Source organism: Lygodium microphyllum, chromosome 29 (genome assembly GCF_053477565.2).
Source record: "Lygodium microphyllum isolate KBCC chromosome 29, Lygodium_microphyllum_v1.1.10, whole genome shotgun sequence".
Lineage (NCBI taxonomy): Eukaryota > Viridiplantae > Streptophyta > Polypodiopsida > Schizaeales > Lygodiaceae > Lygodium > Lygodium microphyllum.
This window is the reverse complement of record NC_141163.1, coordinates 122684087-122700732: the sequence shown is the minus strand read 5'-3', so window position 1 is coordinate 122700732 and position 16646 is coordinate 122684087. Positions and strand designations below refer to the sequence as shown.

Below are 16646 nucleotides of genomic sequence, written 5' to 3'. Positions count from 1 at the left end.
ATGAGTAGTGGAGATGCTTCTTCATGATTGTATTGCATTATTAGCTCAAGTAGACATGCATGTTGTCACTTTCTTACATTATGTCACTGAGTTTGAAACCAAAGTATTATATACATGTCTTAAGGTATTGAGTATTTCCATAAATACAAAGGCCATATTAAATTGAACTCTCAAAGACTACAATCACTTGCATGTGAAAGGTTACTTTGAAGGAAACATATTTTATGACAAGGTCTCAAACTTATTAATCCTAAACATGTAGGGCCAAAAAGTAGGTCAACTTTCTTGAAATTATAGTATTTGTTTTTCTTTTAAATGTGTGCATAATGGCTATTTTAAATCTACTAGATTTTCGCCGACGAGTTCCACGAGCCATCGCACAATAGCTGGGAGGATTTGATCTTTTGACCAATAGAAACTCATGCACCCACCTCTACCATTTGGGCTATGGCTCATTGGTGTAATTTAGTAGTTGTGATAAGCGTCTTCAAAATAAAGCATTCTAACATCTTCAAGAGAAACATATAGTCATCTATTTCATTATGCTTGAGGATCTTCTTACATCTTCCTTCAAATGGCACCTTTTGAGGAAACTTTTGCAACAACTACTTTTATTTAGTCCATAATAGTGTTGGTCTTGAAACATAGGCTCACAATTTCATGTTTTTATGAAAAATATGCATGTGATGTTCAATAAAATTGATTACTTGAATGTAGAGTGCATGTGATAGTGATTCTTTTGAAGCCATGATGATCAAACACTATGCTAACAACAACAAGGTTTACAAGGTATTCTTTCTAGGCACGATAACACCCATTGTAACTTTCTATTAAACTATATACTAGGAATGAAAAAGCTCCATATGTATTTGTACGGATTGAAGTGTTAGCTCATTTGTCACAAAAGTAGACATCTTACTTCATTGTATGTGGAGAGTTGTAAACATATTGTAGAAAGGGGTCTATCTTTAAGAAATATGTAGAAAAGGGTACTATTAAGGGGCCTAGCTTTTAGAAATAACTAGAGAGGGATAGTATTAAGGGTCTACCTATTTAGAACATATTTAGTAAGGGGTTTTAAGAACACCGCATGAATGCAACTTCTACATAAGGGGTTCCATATAAAAGGTTGTAAGGAACACCTCCTAAATGTATATAAGAGTTCCATGTGTTGGCTGTATTCAGGTTCCATCTATTGGCCCTATGGAGATTGCACCACACATGCTAGAGCTTCAAAAGGACAAGAAGGGCACCAAAGAAGTGGCATACAAACAAGTTAATGAGAACCAATGTTTGAAAGACGGTAGATGGCTCATAGAAAAGCTACATGCACAAGGAATCTCATCAAGCAACAATTTTCATGTAATCCACATATAAGTAGCCTTATTGACATATGTGAATAAGTGCATAGTTCATCATGAAAGTGGGCCTTTTTGACATAAATGCGTAAGTGTATCATTATTAGTTGATTATTTCTAGCCCTTTTTGTTTCATCTCACTTTTTTGGTTTTATATGGTAACCTAAATCCTCAAATATTCAACATTTTGAGCCCTCCCAAAGTAAAATGTGTAATGGTGAGTGCTTATTGAAGGCCCACTCTCTTTTGTCCATAAATAAAGAGTTGAAAGTGGTCACTCTCAATAGTGATTTGGAGAAGTGTCTTAAGCTTTACAATGATGTGGAAATTTTTTGAAGTTCAAGCTTAGAGAACAATTCAACACCACGTTGATTCTCAAATGTGAGAAGCTAATGCATTCGGGTAGAAAATGCTAGCTTTGTACTTTGGCTAGAGGAAGTTGCACTCAAATCTTCAAAGCATGCATGATTGAGTCAAAATATCAAGGACCATGAGGTGAATTCCTTTTTGTGCCACATAGAAAGAGTGAGACTTCTTGTGTATCATATACAAACGAACTCGTCGTGACCACTCCCTAGATATGTGGATTACAAAAGTAGACAAAGGGATGGGAGGGTTTTGTGTGGATGTGTGATGCCAAGTTTATGATAGAATGGGGACACATGTACATAAGTGCAAGGGGGCCTAGTTGTTTGAGTGGAGCTAGATGCCATGTGCACTTAAAATATCATTGAGGTCCCGGGAATAAGTCAAGTTATGATTATCAATAGGTCAAAATCACTTTTTTAAAGCCTTTCTTTTTTACCCAAGCTTCAAAAGCCTCCAAAATAGGTGCGGAACATTAACTCTCTCATAGTTATGGAGAAGTACTTCCACAAGTGGAGCACTTTAGAAGACCTTATGAAAGTGCCAATCTAGATCTCAAGAGTGGACTAGAATAAGAGAACAAATGTAGTGCTCTCACTCTCAAACTTGTGCTTTCTAACCTTGACATGTTCTAGTTGATTCATGTTGAGTATGCTAGTGGGAGTTATCATGGATGCTTGTGACGTTAGCTCTAGAAGTGGTATGATGGGTACGTGCTACCTTTCTCATTACGTACGTGTGAACAATGGGATTGATCTTGCTCCTTGAGATGACCCACAACCTTGCTCCATTGGCGCATAGAAAACGGTCGTCCTTGCCTTCCTGGTTGAGGAGATTGTTGCCCCCTTCAGAGCGTCCGTAAATTGCGGTTTACAAGCGCGTGTTCTTTTTTGGGTTAGGGATGCTTGCAAACTGCCATTGCCTGCGTGTGCTTCATGCACTGGGAGAGGGTCAAGTGAAGCAATATGGGGCTCGTCGCGCAAAGGCGGGGGTGGGTGAGTCCAGAGAAAATCAATAGGGGGCACGCAAGACGCCAAACGTCAAAACCAGATTTCAAACACCCCCCCAAACGTCAAAACCAGATTTCAAAGACCATGCATGATAGATGATAGAGAGAGAGAGAGAGAGAGAGCCTGGCGAAGGAAAGAGTCTACTAGAGAGAGCCTTTCAAATACCATGATAGATGATCGAGAGAGAGAGAGAGCCTGGCGAAGGAAAGAGTCTACTAGAGAGAGAGAGCAGAGCCTTTTAGAGGGAGAGTCTAAGACTCTTCTAAGAGAGAGAGAGCGCGCGCGCGTAGTAGAGGGTGCATTATTGTGGCGGCCTGGGCCTCTGTCATTGGCTGTCGAAGGCCAGGTAAATAGAGTGAAAGCAAGTGGGGCCCACACAAGAGAAAAGGGCAGTAAACGGGGCCCACGGCAGACAAGGCTACTTAGTTTAGCTATACAAAGAGGAGAGGCGCTTGACGGGTGAAAGAGAGCTGCTGCTGTTCACAGATAGCCAGACAGAAGAGAGAACGCCGGCACGCGCCCGACATTTTCCCCACTACCTACGCCTCTCGATCTGGTAGGCTCAGGCCTCACACAAGCAAGCATGGCCTGTTGCTTATGGCTTTCTGCCTCTCACCACCTACTAACAACATATTATATTTACATATATAACTAACTAATCATCATCGTGTTCTTGTTGTGCCACAGATGGAGGAATCGGGCAGCCTCCACGCGGGGACGAAACCCAAATCTGACGGGGGCTCCCCTAAATCGGCCCTGTCGTCCCCCAAATCTGGCCGCTCCTCTCCCAGTCCCAGATCCCCCAGATGCGGCGGCGCCAAGCCTCAGTGCCTGTGCGCGCCCACCACGCACGCCGGCTCCTTTCGCTGCCGCCTCCACAGGTCCTTCTCCAAGGAGTGGGACAAGCCCCTCTCCCGCTCCTCCTCCTTCTCCTCTTCCTCCTCCTCTTCTTCTTCTTCTTCCTCCTCCTCCACTTCTGCCTCCCCCGCCCCCGCCCCCGCCCCCGCCATCTCCCTCTCCATTCCTCTTCCGCTCCAGGCCCAATAACTCTTCACTCAATTTTGAAAACAAGCACGCGCGCACACGCAGCACCCTCTCTCTTTGAATCGGCAAGGGTTCAACTTGTGGAATTGTGGCTTGGGAGCCGTGTTCCCGCGCCCGCCCCCGCCCCCGCCCCCGCCCTTGCCCTTGCCCTATTAGGGTTGTATAGGCTTGTAAATTGGGGGAGCGCATGCGAGTTTGCCGCCCCCCCCCCTTTCGCCCCTCTTCGCGTTGCCTGCCTTTCCGTGGATGTTATTGCACTTTTGAATCGTCTGGTTTGGGGCGTCGCCCTCGAGCTTTCTCGACTCTCTGTATTGGCTCTTTCTTCCATCGGGCACCCAATGGCATCAAGGTGTCATGAAGGCAAGTCTTTGGGATGTTAAGAGAGGGATATTAACGTGTAGAGCTTTAGCAATAGATCTTGTTTGATCAAGTAAAAGAAGAATTGAAGAGCTGCTGTGTAGTGTAAGTTCAAAGGCCTTGTGAAACAGGAGTATGTTGAGGTAAATGGGCCAATTGATTGTATCTAGCCCATCTCCCATCATATTTTCTTTCAAGCTACTCACGTAAATATTTTTAAATAGATTAACTATACATTATATTGGCCCTCAAATAAAAATATTTGGGCATTTTCATATATTTACAAAGTAAATGTAATTATGAATAATTGAATGATTCACCATAACATTAGGGACCCTTAGATGGCACTCAATGATACATTATTTTAAGGTTCTTTAAAATCCTAAATATCAAAAGCAACTCCATCACCCAATTCTTCAACGCACATGAAGCTTATATGTAATCCATAAGAATTTTTGTCACTACACTAGTGGCTTTTAAAAATGCATCTTTTATGCAAGCTTGTCACTAAGCTAGGATAAGGTGTGTTCTACAACTCCTTTTGAAAGGACAAGAAGTTGCTCTACACCATGTCGTGGAGGAAGAAGAGGCAAATGGCAAGGTTGAGAACATAAAAGAGTTACTATACTCTAAGGTGCATATGGCCAAGAACACTACTCTAAAATAGAAGATCCTTAGCAATGAACTAACCCAAGGGTAGAAGGTTGGTATCCCAATTTATTCTTCACTTCTCATGAGGAGATTAGAGGGTATGTTTCATATCTAGCAAAGTGCTTAGAGTGGGTGGGTTTTATTGTTATTCAAGCAAAGACAATTAGTGATTGAAGAATATGTGTGGATTCTAAGACTTTGAATGTAGCAACCAAAAGAGATCACTATCCCTTTCCATTCACCAATGAGATATTAGACAAAGTAATAAGATATTAGACAAAGTAGCTAATCATGAGTTACGTAGTAAGTGTGATGAATATTTGGGGAATTTCCATTGGCTATTACTTCAAAGAAATAAAAAAATATGACATGTATTACTCTACGAGGTGTATCTATTGCGAGGTGCGCCTTATGGATAATCTAGTGGGCCAACATGTTTTCACAAAGGGTTTATGTCATGTTTGCCTCTTACTTGGGAATGCTCATTAGATCTGAATAAAAATGATTTGCAAATGAATATTGCAAAGTATCAAAGAAAGAAAGGAAGCATGGAAATATTCTTGTGAATCATTAATTTCATCTCATTTAGGAGTAACATAAGTGCCCTAGGCTTGCTCTAACCTTGTGAATTGAAGTTCTAATTGTCCTTCTAATTCTTATCTTTTAAACTTATATTACTTGGCTCCCACTTTATAGATTTTACACAATGCATGAAAGTTGTTTGCAGCCTACACTCGCTACTTACTTCTTTCCCCATATGATGGATCACAGTTGTATGTGCCACAAGCAAGTAGTGCTTTTATGAAATGGCAAGTGACACAAGGTTACTAAGAACATGGCTTAGGGTCAAATTTTGCCTATGAGATATCTAAGGGAAAAAATTTGTTGAATTTAAATGTGATAACCTTATCATTTTATGGAATGGGCATGATAGAAACTTTAGATATGCAATGTAAATGCATGAAATTTTATACTTGAAAGTTGAGGTAATTTTCTTCTTATGTATGACTTCTAGTTAAGAAATACTTTTCCCATGACTATAGATTATGTAGGTGTTCCATGGTTGGAACTTCTGAAGTGAGGCAAAGATGCCCCTCACATAGGGGAAGAATTTGGGACTTAGAGGCTAGCGACTATCCTTGCTTCCTTTTATATTGATTTCTATCTCTCTTATGTAAGTACATTACAATATGATCAATGTTGTGTATAGACTCCTAGGTCTCATTATGACTAAACCCTTAGTAATGGAATAATTCAATGGAATTTCTATATATTGTAAATCATGTGAATATAGAGCATAACAAAGTTCAAATTTTCCTTCTTCTTTGGTAAATAAGGTAGTATCTAATGCCTATTGTATGGATTCTTGTTAACTATATCCTTAACAATTTGAATTGTAATAGTGCAAGTAGATTTTTGAAAGTCTTGTGGACTTTGAGTTTGTATGGAGAAGATTGTAAGCAAATTAGAAGCAAGCAATCATTTTCAATTGTTTATTAAATTGAAGGGATTGCAGTAGATGATACAAATAGATGAATAATATATGCTCACACTTGTGTGAAAAACAACAATGGAAAGAAAGGCAAAAAAAATGTCAAGCATCTTTGAATTGAAAGACATGAGAATGATAGATCAAGGATAATGCAACTCAAGGGTTAATGTAATGAAAACTCAAAATGTGACAATGTAAGTGAAAAGTTAAGGGGATTGTCCAAGTCAAAGTCACGGGTTGAGGTATTGAAAGTGGAAACACCATGACAAAAAAAGGTTAAGGGATACTCAAGGTTGGTGATCATTGCTTGTTCTAGGCCACCTTCTATACACCATTCTCTAACTGAGTCCTCATGAGCACCAAGCACACAATGCGGGAGAAGTAAGAGTGCCCACCAGACTAAGCATTGGTCATGGATGACTGAATAATATTTGTGTAGATTATGTTAAATTAAGCTTGACAATCAGATTTCACCTTGGATAGTGATAATCTTCATATAACGTGACTAGTTTGAGCTTGGATGTGAGAGGTAAAATAGAGGATGCAATAGCCTTTATTTCCTTTGTAGTATGCCTCAACTTTGTGGATCACTTAAAATGAGGCTCAATTGCTCCAGGCTAGGTTTGACACTACTTGTTATATCTCTTTTTGTATGAATTATGACTCGTGCACCTTTGTCAATAAGCATTCTTTGAGCCATTTATTTTGTCTTCTATTATAAATGGATAAAGGTGTAGAAAGTAAAAGTTGTACAAGTATAAAAAAAAGGTGACGGCAAAGAGATTATGATAATATAAAGATATAAGGCAACTTGCATAGTTACCTTGACCAAAAATGACACCTGGAGATGATATTGTCGCAACAGGAACTTTCAAGACTTGAGATTCAATAGGAAAATAATATTTGACTTATTCTTCCATATCAAAGTGTCATTTTCTCTTCAAGCTACCAACACAAAAGTGAATTATACAAGATTAATAGCCACAAGCAAGAGTAGAATTTGGTATACAGAACATGATTGGTGTCTTTGCATCTCATTTAACAAACACGAGGAGTGAGTGTTCAATTCAAAGTTATGACAAAGAGCTACTAAGAAGGGCAAAAACCATGCAAGAAAAGGAAAAGCATGTGCCAACACCCCAAGCCAAGGAGGAGATAGGAATGGTGGTGTAGATAAGGTGAAACTTGGAGCAAGTACTAGTAGGGTTTGGTGACAAGTCTCACAAGTAGGTGAACAAGGAGCTTAGATATCCCCTACTCTCCCATGACCTCTCCAGGTGGCTTTGGTTGTCATGGTGATGATTAGGGCTTCAACTAATTATGATGCTTACATGTTTGCACCTTTTTTTTTCTATGTTGTATATTGTCATGGTAGTGTCACCAAACCCAGATTAACTTGTGTTTGGACATCAAGCACCTTCTTTAAACTTGTTGTAGCTTTCTGTGACCTACCTTTTGACTAGGTTGGTTACACACCAAACAATGGATAGCCACTTCACAAGTCCTAAACTATGGGAGATGATAGAGCAAGAGAATAAAAATTTATGGGTGCATGCATCATGAAGGTGTTAGGCTTTTACTCCAAAGTGGTCACTATAACTGCAAAAGACAATGCGTGTGCTATTGGGGGTGAACTTGTGTGGCATATTTGCAAGCACAAGAAAAGCAATGCAACCATAAATTTTTAAGTGAAATAGCTAAGGTGGATTATTATATCTCAAGGTATAGGGCATCCAATTCTAGTTTGTAGAAGACGATACTCCATTTGGGTATAGAGTGTGCAATTCGGGTTCTAGAAGATGACATGTGATTTTGCACATAAGCCATGGTTGCAATAGCCTCTTTCCAATAGGAATAGGAGAGTTTTGCTAGAGAAATCATAGCTCTCATGCTCTCCATCAAAGTTTGGTTTTTGTGTTCAACCATGCCATTTTGTCGAGGGTGGTCTCACGAATAGAGATTTTGCAATGGATGCCTTCACTTGCATGAAGCTATTAAATTCAGTGTTGATGCATTCTTCGCCATTGTCAATATGAAGCAGCTTGATCTTATGATCAAGTTTGGCTTTGACTTTGTCCTTGAAGGTTTGGAATTTGACAAAGAGGACTATCTTATTTGTAAAAGAAGGTAGACATACGTATACGTGGAAAAATCATCAATGAAAGAAGTATTTGTTCCCCATGAGAGATGTGGATTACATTGGGCCACATAAATTGGAGTGCATTAGCTCAAGTAACTGGTAAGTAGAAAATTGAGAATGACGATAAGGAAAGTTTTTGGCTTTCTCCAAAATGCACCCTTCATAGAAGGAGATAGGGGTGATATGTTTGGATAGAAGTTGGTGCTTCTATATTTGTGCTTGATGACTTTAGGAGAGTTGAAATTTGGAATCAGGGCTATATTCTTCCTACAGAAAGCTTAGTGATCTAAGTTGCAGTTTGAAAGTTACAAGTAGTTTTATATATGAAGGTATTAATTGACACGATTTTAAGAGCAAGGGGATCATTGTAGTAAAGTTCGATTTGGGTTTCTTAATAAAGGGCTTTTCACATTTTGTGTTCCAATCTAGGGGATAGGTAATCATAGTGCATGAAAATGTTTGACCTTGGATATGTCATTGAGTGTGGACAGCTTGGACAACAGATATAAATCTCATCTTTTCACGTTTGAATATGTGTCCATAGCAGAAGACATGCCAATTTGAAGTTTAGAGGTGATAGATGGCATGTTTTCCACTGAGAATTTAGAGAGAGAAGGGGAGCTGATTAAGTTGGAGAATGGTGGTGAGAGAAGCTCATGAAGCCATGAGTAGGCTTTCATGTTGATGAATGCATTCATGGGAGGGAAGGGCAAGGCATGAGCTTTTGGAGTGAATCTTTCAGTGAGTTTCTTTTAGCAATCCCCTTATTTCCATGTAGTACACTTGTTCCCCTTTGGTGCAATAGCAACCACCACCTCCACCACCTCCACCATCACCGCCATCTCTCTCTCTCTCTCTCTCTCTCTCTCTCTCTCTCTCTCTCTCTCCATGTGTGTATGGGCATGCATGCACATGCAATTTTTTTAAATTATTTGTTACAGTAGCAAGAAGAACGTCAATCGGTAGAAAACTATTGAATTCTGATAGCCTTCATAACCATAAAAGATATCTTCATTGTGAATATTATTTTTCATTAAGTCATCTAACTAAATATCATGTGCCTAATCAAACTTCTTTTTTTTTTCTCAATTATTCTTCCACTTTCAATTCTCATCCCAATTGTGAAAAATGCAACCTATTTGTACAAGATCTTCATTGGCACTATTGTGAAAGCAAGGATCGTAGAAAATCTTCCGTCAATAACTTGTAATTCCTACTTGTACATGGTTTTAGCAACCTCACAAAATATTGGTTAAAAAACAAAGACGTTATTAAAGCTTGCACATTTTTAAATTACTTCTTGTGGTTCTAAGAAAGGATGTCAATTGACTTAAAAAGTGTGAATTCTACGCTCAATGAGAGAGAGAGAGAGGGGGGGGGAGAGAAAAATAACATTGTGCATGCATTCATGGCAACTTGGTTTGGTTTGCATGGACAAGAATGCCATATAAGACATGTATTCCTATGTCTTTGGATCACAACTTATTAATTGTCAACTTGAGTGCATGTTTCTAACATATCTGTAAGCACATATAGCCTATATTCTTGCATATTTCAAGGATGAATTTTAGAGAAATTTCACATGACTAACCTTGAACTCTCTTTACGCATCTCACATGTGTATATTTCACAAATGAGTAATTGGTTCAATTAACCCCTTTCAATCATAATAACTTATTATATTATATATACACAAGTGATATAAAACTCTCTCTTACTCTCTCTCTCTCTCCATCACTTTGTGGAAGAGAGAGGAGAGAGAGAGAGAGGGAGGGTCTGAAAATTTTTAATACCAAACACATTTTGTGTGTGTGTGTGTGTGTGAGAGAGAGAGAGAGAGAGAGAGAGAGAGAGATGAAAAGTTATTATGCAAGAAAGGGGGTATTGACTAGCATAAAAGATTTTCAACCCGCCCTCTCTCTCTCTCTCTCTCTCTCTCTCTCTAACCTCCCGTTTTGTACATGACCATCATCTTGATCTCTCATTATATGTACCTTTGCCAACTCAATATTATGGGGCTATAATGTTAACATTTATTACCTATAAAATATAGTTATACTCTTTGAACTAATAATGTGTATGTGTATATGTATGCATATGTATGTGTGTGTGTGCATGTGTGTGTATGCAGACACACACACACACACAAAATCAGAGCTTTCACAAGCTTGAGTGTTAGATTTTGACAAGATGCCCATTGTTTTAAGCACTACGCTCGATTTGGCAATGGTTACCTCTTACGTAGTCGATACATCTCTCATGCTCATTGCTCTATTTGCCCTTCTCTCAAACCACATGATAGCAATAACGAATGAATCCACAAGAGTCTAAACTTGTTACCTTACCTTCTCTTGCACATTATGTAATAGAATTAATTCTATGACTATGTATATTGACAAAAAATGATTGCATGCCTTATGCCTTTTGCCTGATTTGTACTTCTCTTTGGTTTTGATACCTTTGAGTCACCTTTGCTAGTTGGTTTTCTATTCTACATCTTTCTGATTGCCAAGTGCCAATCCCATGGCACTCTTCATTAGAGGTAGCATGTGGCACCTTGGGCCACTAAAGGGAAGGAATGTCATGGGACAATTGTGGGGCCATTGTAAGGAGAGTAGTGGTTGTCATTGGACTCGATTTGTACATTGAAGTTGCTTAGAGCTTGATGTGGGGTTGGAGTCTTTTTGCTCATTGAATGTCAAGAAAGAAGTGATAATTGGGATTAGATGGGGCTCTTAAGATCAGGATTTTCTAGATGTGTACTATTTGGTTGTGAATGGAATGGTTGAAGTTGGTCACTGTGGAAGATATTAGCTCGAGCTAGAAATTACAAACTATGAGATTCACTGTGCTTTTTGCCTAGGGGAGTACTAGTTTATTTTACATGCATAGGACATATTGATGGATTGGGAGATGGATCAAACTCTAGGAAAAAGCTAGAGTGCTTGAGGACCCAATCTGTGTATATATTGTGGTGCAATTATTATGTGAGCTCATGTGCTTACATAGGCTATTACAATTAGAAGACAAAATTATGGGTTCTATTTATCGATCATAAATGAAGTAGGGCACTGGTTGATGGATAGGTGATAGGAAGTATTATCATTGCTAAGGGATAGGGGAGTCAAGGGGGAATTATATGAAGAGAACCTCAAGTTGTTGTGAGGCATATAATGCTCCCAATTATGGATGTAATGGTGGAGTTTTTGTTATGATATATCAATGACTAGAGACTGAAATGTTGAGTGGGCATTGTAGCATGGAGTGATCTTAAGTAACTTACCAATTGTTATGCTTCTTATATTGTCATGGTAGTGAGAGATTCGGAAGGTATTGAAGAAATTGTGCCAATAACTCAAGGAGATAGGTTTAACCATAGGTGCCAATGCTACCTAGGTGTGTCTTACGCTTGATGTGCCCTAAGTTTATGTGGGGGAATAGAAAGTGGGCTAGGGAGTTAGGGACAGAGCTAGTCAACTGAGGCCACCGGGCATACCTAACTTGAGGATCCATAGGTGTAGTGTTGTTTTTCTTTTTTTTTTAATTCTTTTCTTTATTTTGAAATACAGTGTGATAACAAGAGAACTTACCAACCTCTATAAGGGGAATGTAATTGCAAGATGAAGAGATTTTAGAAGGCTTTAAGAAGGATAACATGGTATGATATCAAAGAAGTAATAGTAGAGTGGTTCATGGAACTTGAGGCACGATATCCTGAAGATTGAGGCTTGATCAATGAATGAAATTTCACCATTGATAGAAACTTACCTTCTTAATGGTATTGGGCCCTGGTTGTGGAAAGAGAGAATCGCCAAGAGAATGCCTATGGAGGTGTACTTGCACATGGAGGATGATATTTGTAGATGTGGTCTTTGAAGTCTCATTCGAGGAAGTGTTTCGTATAGGCCTTTGCTGCTTGGTATTACTTTTGGTAATTGTTCAAAGGAAACAATAGTCCTTGGTGGCTTGGAACATTTGATCCACTAGCTTAATCACATGTATCATCATGCATTCACTTGATGAAAAGGTAGAACATGGAGCTAACATGCTTCAAACTCCATTAATTAGGCTCGGTCAAAAGAAGTACCAATTGCTCGAGTTCAACTGAGTTGATTATGATCCTCATTACCTTAGCTTGTCAAGCATTTCTTGTAGGGTGTGTGGAGTTTTCTCATGTTTATTTTGATCTCTACACAATTATTAAAAACATGTTTGATTTATATACACATTTACAAGCTATGGTTTTGTGTCACTCCAAAATTATAAAAGGAAATTGTAGTGTAGCATATGCATCAAGGAGTTGTGGACAACTTCACTAGTAATGATAAATATTGTGCAACATCGATAGTACAATTCCTTGTCCTAGCATGCTAGCGACATGGAGCTCCTCTTTTGAGAGAATTTTTAGTAAGGGATATTCTAGGATGGGCGTAGCTAAATCCATACCTTGAACAATAGCAAATACACAAAAGGAGCTAGGGGCTACATACATTGAGTCTCTTTGAGACCGCCATATGGCTCATCGCTCCTCCAAGGTAATCATTAACTAGCCTCTGATTTCTTTGAAGCTCAATTGTTAAACCAATGTTTCTCAAATTGTCTTTGTCCATTAGATTGTTGCTTCAAATCATCTATCTCAATTGGATCTAGTTGGTAGCACACTTCATTGAATATAATGGTTAAGCGATGCTCTTTAGCTTTTTGATATGAGATGTGCTACATGAGATTGTCTAAAAACTCATTGTAGTGCTCGCCAAGATGTTTTTGCTCCTCCCATGTTAGTAGCTATACTAGATATTCCTCATGTTTAGGCAACATGCCCATATCAATGTGGATGTAGATGTGTGCAAGAAACTTCAACCTAGTATCCAATTCCATAAGGCACTCTATGATATTCCTATTTTCTAAGAAAGCTTACTCCATTGCCATTTCCTTTAGGGTTGTGATTGGTTGCTTTGGGCTTTAATGTGGCTAGAGGTTCAATGTGAGATGAGTAAGATTGGAAGAGTATAGGATTTCTTGTGTTTTCAAGATTTCTATGTTTATTCAAAGGCTCCCTTCCTTGTCAAATGTGACAAGCATATAGTCACAACTAATGGTTGTGACTGTTTGTTTCCACTTTTATTTGGGCATCATGCACTTTATTATTGGTGGACCGAGTTTTGTCTACTGCAAAGCAGTTGGAGGTAAATTTTCCTTGGAATCCTTGGAACTTTTGGAAGCGTCCCTGGGCTTAGCACTTTTAGGAGAAGTATCTCTAGAAATATGTATAGATTGTTTGTATGACAAGGCTATTGACTTCTTGCTTTTATCCATAGGCTCTATTTTTGTGGCTTTTGTAGTAGTTTCTTGCTACTACTATTGTTTCCTTTTCTTTCTTTTGAACAATGAAGGTGTGGACTTGGGAGATTTTGGGCCTTCGCTTAGTCTGGAAATTCTATCATTATTGAGTTGCACATCAATAATCTCTTCTTCTTTTGTCTCCTCATGGGGATGTTGAGATTCAACAATCACACTCACTAACAGCCTCTTTGTATGGAGCTTCAGGGCCAAGGACATGCAGGCTTACCTATCCCATATGCACAGTGGTGCCTACTACAGTTTCCTACTTTCCTATAAAGCATTGTACTTGCTTCCTTTTCTTAATGCAATGATAGTACTCTTTTCCTTCCACTAAAGTGTCAGTGTCATTGTCCACACACAAGATTGTGTTTATGAGTTCAAGTCTCAATCTTGAAACCTAATTCACTTGTGTGACAGTCAGTGTCTGAGTCGATGTCTACATGAGTCTTCTTCCCGTCTTTGAACCACCATAGCCATGCTCTAGATCCGTGTTTCTCAACATGGTATCAGAGCCCAGTCGGGCATGGCTCAGCTCGTCTTAGCTCTCCTCTTCTCTCTCTCAGCTCATATTAACCTCTAGTCAGCTCAGTTTCATCCCATGACTTCATCTCTCAACTCTACCTTCACTTGAGCTTCCATGGCAGCCATAGCCAGCAACACCCTGTCAGATTGAGTCGCTTATATCTCTCTCCACAAGTCAAATATCTTGGAGCTTCCTTCTGGAAAAGTGTTCCCCAACTCACAAAGCTTCCCTGTATCACATCAATCCATGACATTTGGCTATTTGAAGCTCAACATTGTGAAAATTCTCAGTCACTTCCATAGTCTTCAACTATGACCTACAGGACATACCCTCCATGGAGCCTTCATATCTCTCTCTGTAGAGCATATCTTCATGAACTCTCTTCTAGACATATCTTCCTCTACTTAGGGTGCTCCCTCCTGGCACAAAAATTGTCCACATTGTTGATCAACAAGTTGTCGAAATTCGTGGCTGCTGACGAAATCTATGCCTGATCTGTTCGTCCACTCTGCGCGCGCTGTACATGCTGCGACCTTGACGAGGAGGATAGGGCTTTGGAAGAGCTTGAAGTAAGCTTCATTTCTATAAAAAAAGTTTTCAAAATGATCAACTTTTGCTCCTGCAATCTGCAAAAAACCAGGCCCCTGTCTGAAACCCTAAACTGTCAGCCATAGCCAGTTTCATCAAAGCTCAAAAATCTCATCATTTTCTCTCTCCTGCCACCTGGAACAACCCACTGCCACTCTGATCTACTTTCCCAGCACCAAATCAAGGAGGGGAAGGACTTGAGAAGATTGAAGAAGGATCGACGACCCCGAGCAAGGAAGATTCAAGCTCAACATCAAGTCTCTACATAGTGTGTTTTCACACTACCATTACTTGTGTCTCTTGACACATTGTAATCTGCTCTTTCACTTGTAAAATATGAGAATCTTAGAGCTGATTTGCTGTTGCTCCAGCCATCCAACATGGGAAAAGACTCTCCAAATGCTCGGTTCAAGGGAGTCGGGTTTCACACCTGGCAAACCCGCATCAAGCTCATCCTGATGAAGAAGGGTCTCTGGGCCATCACAAATGGCAAAGAAAAGAAACCTCGAGATGCAGACCTTGTAGTTACTTGGCAGAAGAATGATGACAAGACACAAGCCATCATCAAGTTGGAATTGGATGACAGCTACATCCATCATGTGGATGCCTGTGACACGTCCCATGACACTTGGGACAAATTGGATACCTTATTTGGTGCGCAGTCAAAGTCATCTAAGTATGGTCTATTGATTGAATTTTTCCAACTTGATATGAAGCCTCATACATCCCTGGCATCCCATCTAAATTACATGGAAAGTCTCCTAACCCAGCTTGCAGGGATAAAGCTAAAAATGGATGAAGATGTTTGTATTGGTATCTTGTTAAAAAGTTTGCCCCCTGCCTATGATAATGTATCAACCACTCTAACCAATATGCCTAATCCTCAACTTGTTGATATTAAAGCCTCTCTGCTAGAGGAAGAAAAGAAACTTAAAAGCAAAGAAGAGCCTAGCACTTCAAAGGATGAACAAATGTTATATGTAAACAACAGATACAAAGGTAAAAAGGAACTGCTCTTCTGTGACTTCTGCAAAAGAACGGGACACACTGAGAAGTTCTATCATGCTAGGAAGAGGTCTCAAAAGGCCTATCTTGCAGTTGCGAAAGAAGAAGAAGACCATGGACCAAAAGATGAAGATGAAGACCACCAGGATCGGAAGGACAAGCCTCATCAGTCCTTCTACTCTCATTACTTTGATAGACTGTTTTAAAAGCCTTGTATTTCCTAAGCCCTAATGCTTCTTACCATAAGCTTTGCAAACTCCTCATGTAACTTTGCACTATAGTCCCTGTACACTTTGTGAGGCCCCTGTTACAGCCTCTGGATGTCCATCATGTTTTGGTGCCCACACTTAGCCTTTTCTACGACAACCTTTGGTGTCTACCATGTTTGTGGTGTGCCCACACTTTGCAGGTGGTTCTCATTACAGCCTCTACACACCTTGTGCATTTCTAGTTGTGATTGAGGAGGGGTGTTGAGATTCAGCAATCACACTCACTAACAGCCTCTTTGTATGGAGCTTCAGGGCCAAGGACATGTAGGCTTACCTATCCCATATGCACAATGTTGCCTACTGCAGTTTCCTACTTTCCTATAAAGCATTGTACTTGCTTCCTTTTCTTAATGCAATGATAGTACTCTTTTCCTTCCAGTAAAGTGTCAGTGTCATTGTCCACACACAAGATTGTGTTTATGAGTTCAAATCTCAATCTTGAAACCTAATTCACTTGTGTGACAGTCAATGTCTGAGTCTATGTCTACATGAGTCTTCTT

General features: G+C 39.6%; 1 protein-coding gene across 1 annotated transcript; it reads left to right on the top strand.

Moving 5' to 3' along the window:
* Positions 1 to 2928: 2928 nt before the first annotated feature.
* On the top strand, positions 2929 to 10172 carry LOC148011099 (uncharacterized). The gene is made up of 2 exons (XM_087671962.1): positions 2929 to 3290; positions 3422 to 10172. The coding sequence occupies exon 2, from the start codon at positions 3422 to 3424 to the stop codon at positions 3779 to 3781; it is 360 nt and encodes a 119-aa protein (XP_087528088.1). The 5' UTR covers positions 2929 to 3290; the 3' UTR covers positions 3782 to 10172.
* Positions 10173 to 16646: the final 6474 nt, after the last annotated feature.

Excerpts from the sequence above, each read along its gene's own strand:
- LOC148011099 (XM_087671962.1), top strand. The coding sequence starts at position 3,422 with ATGGAGGAATCGGGCAGCCTCCACGCGGGGACGAAACCCAAATCTGAC.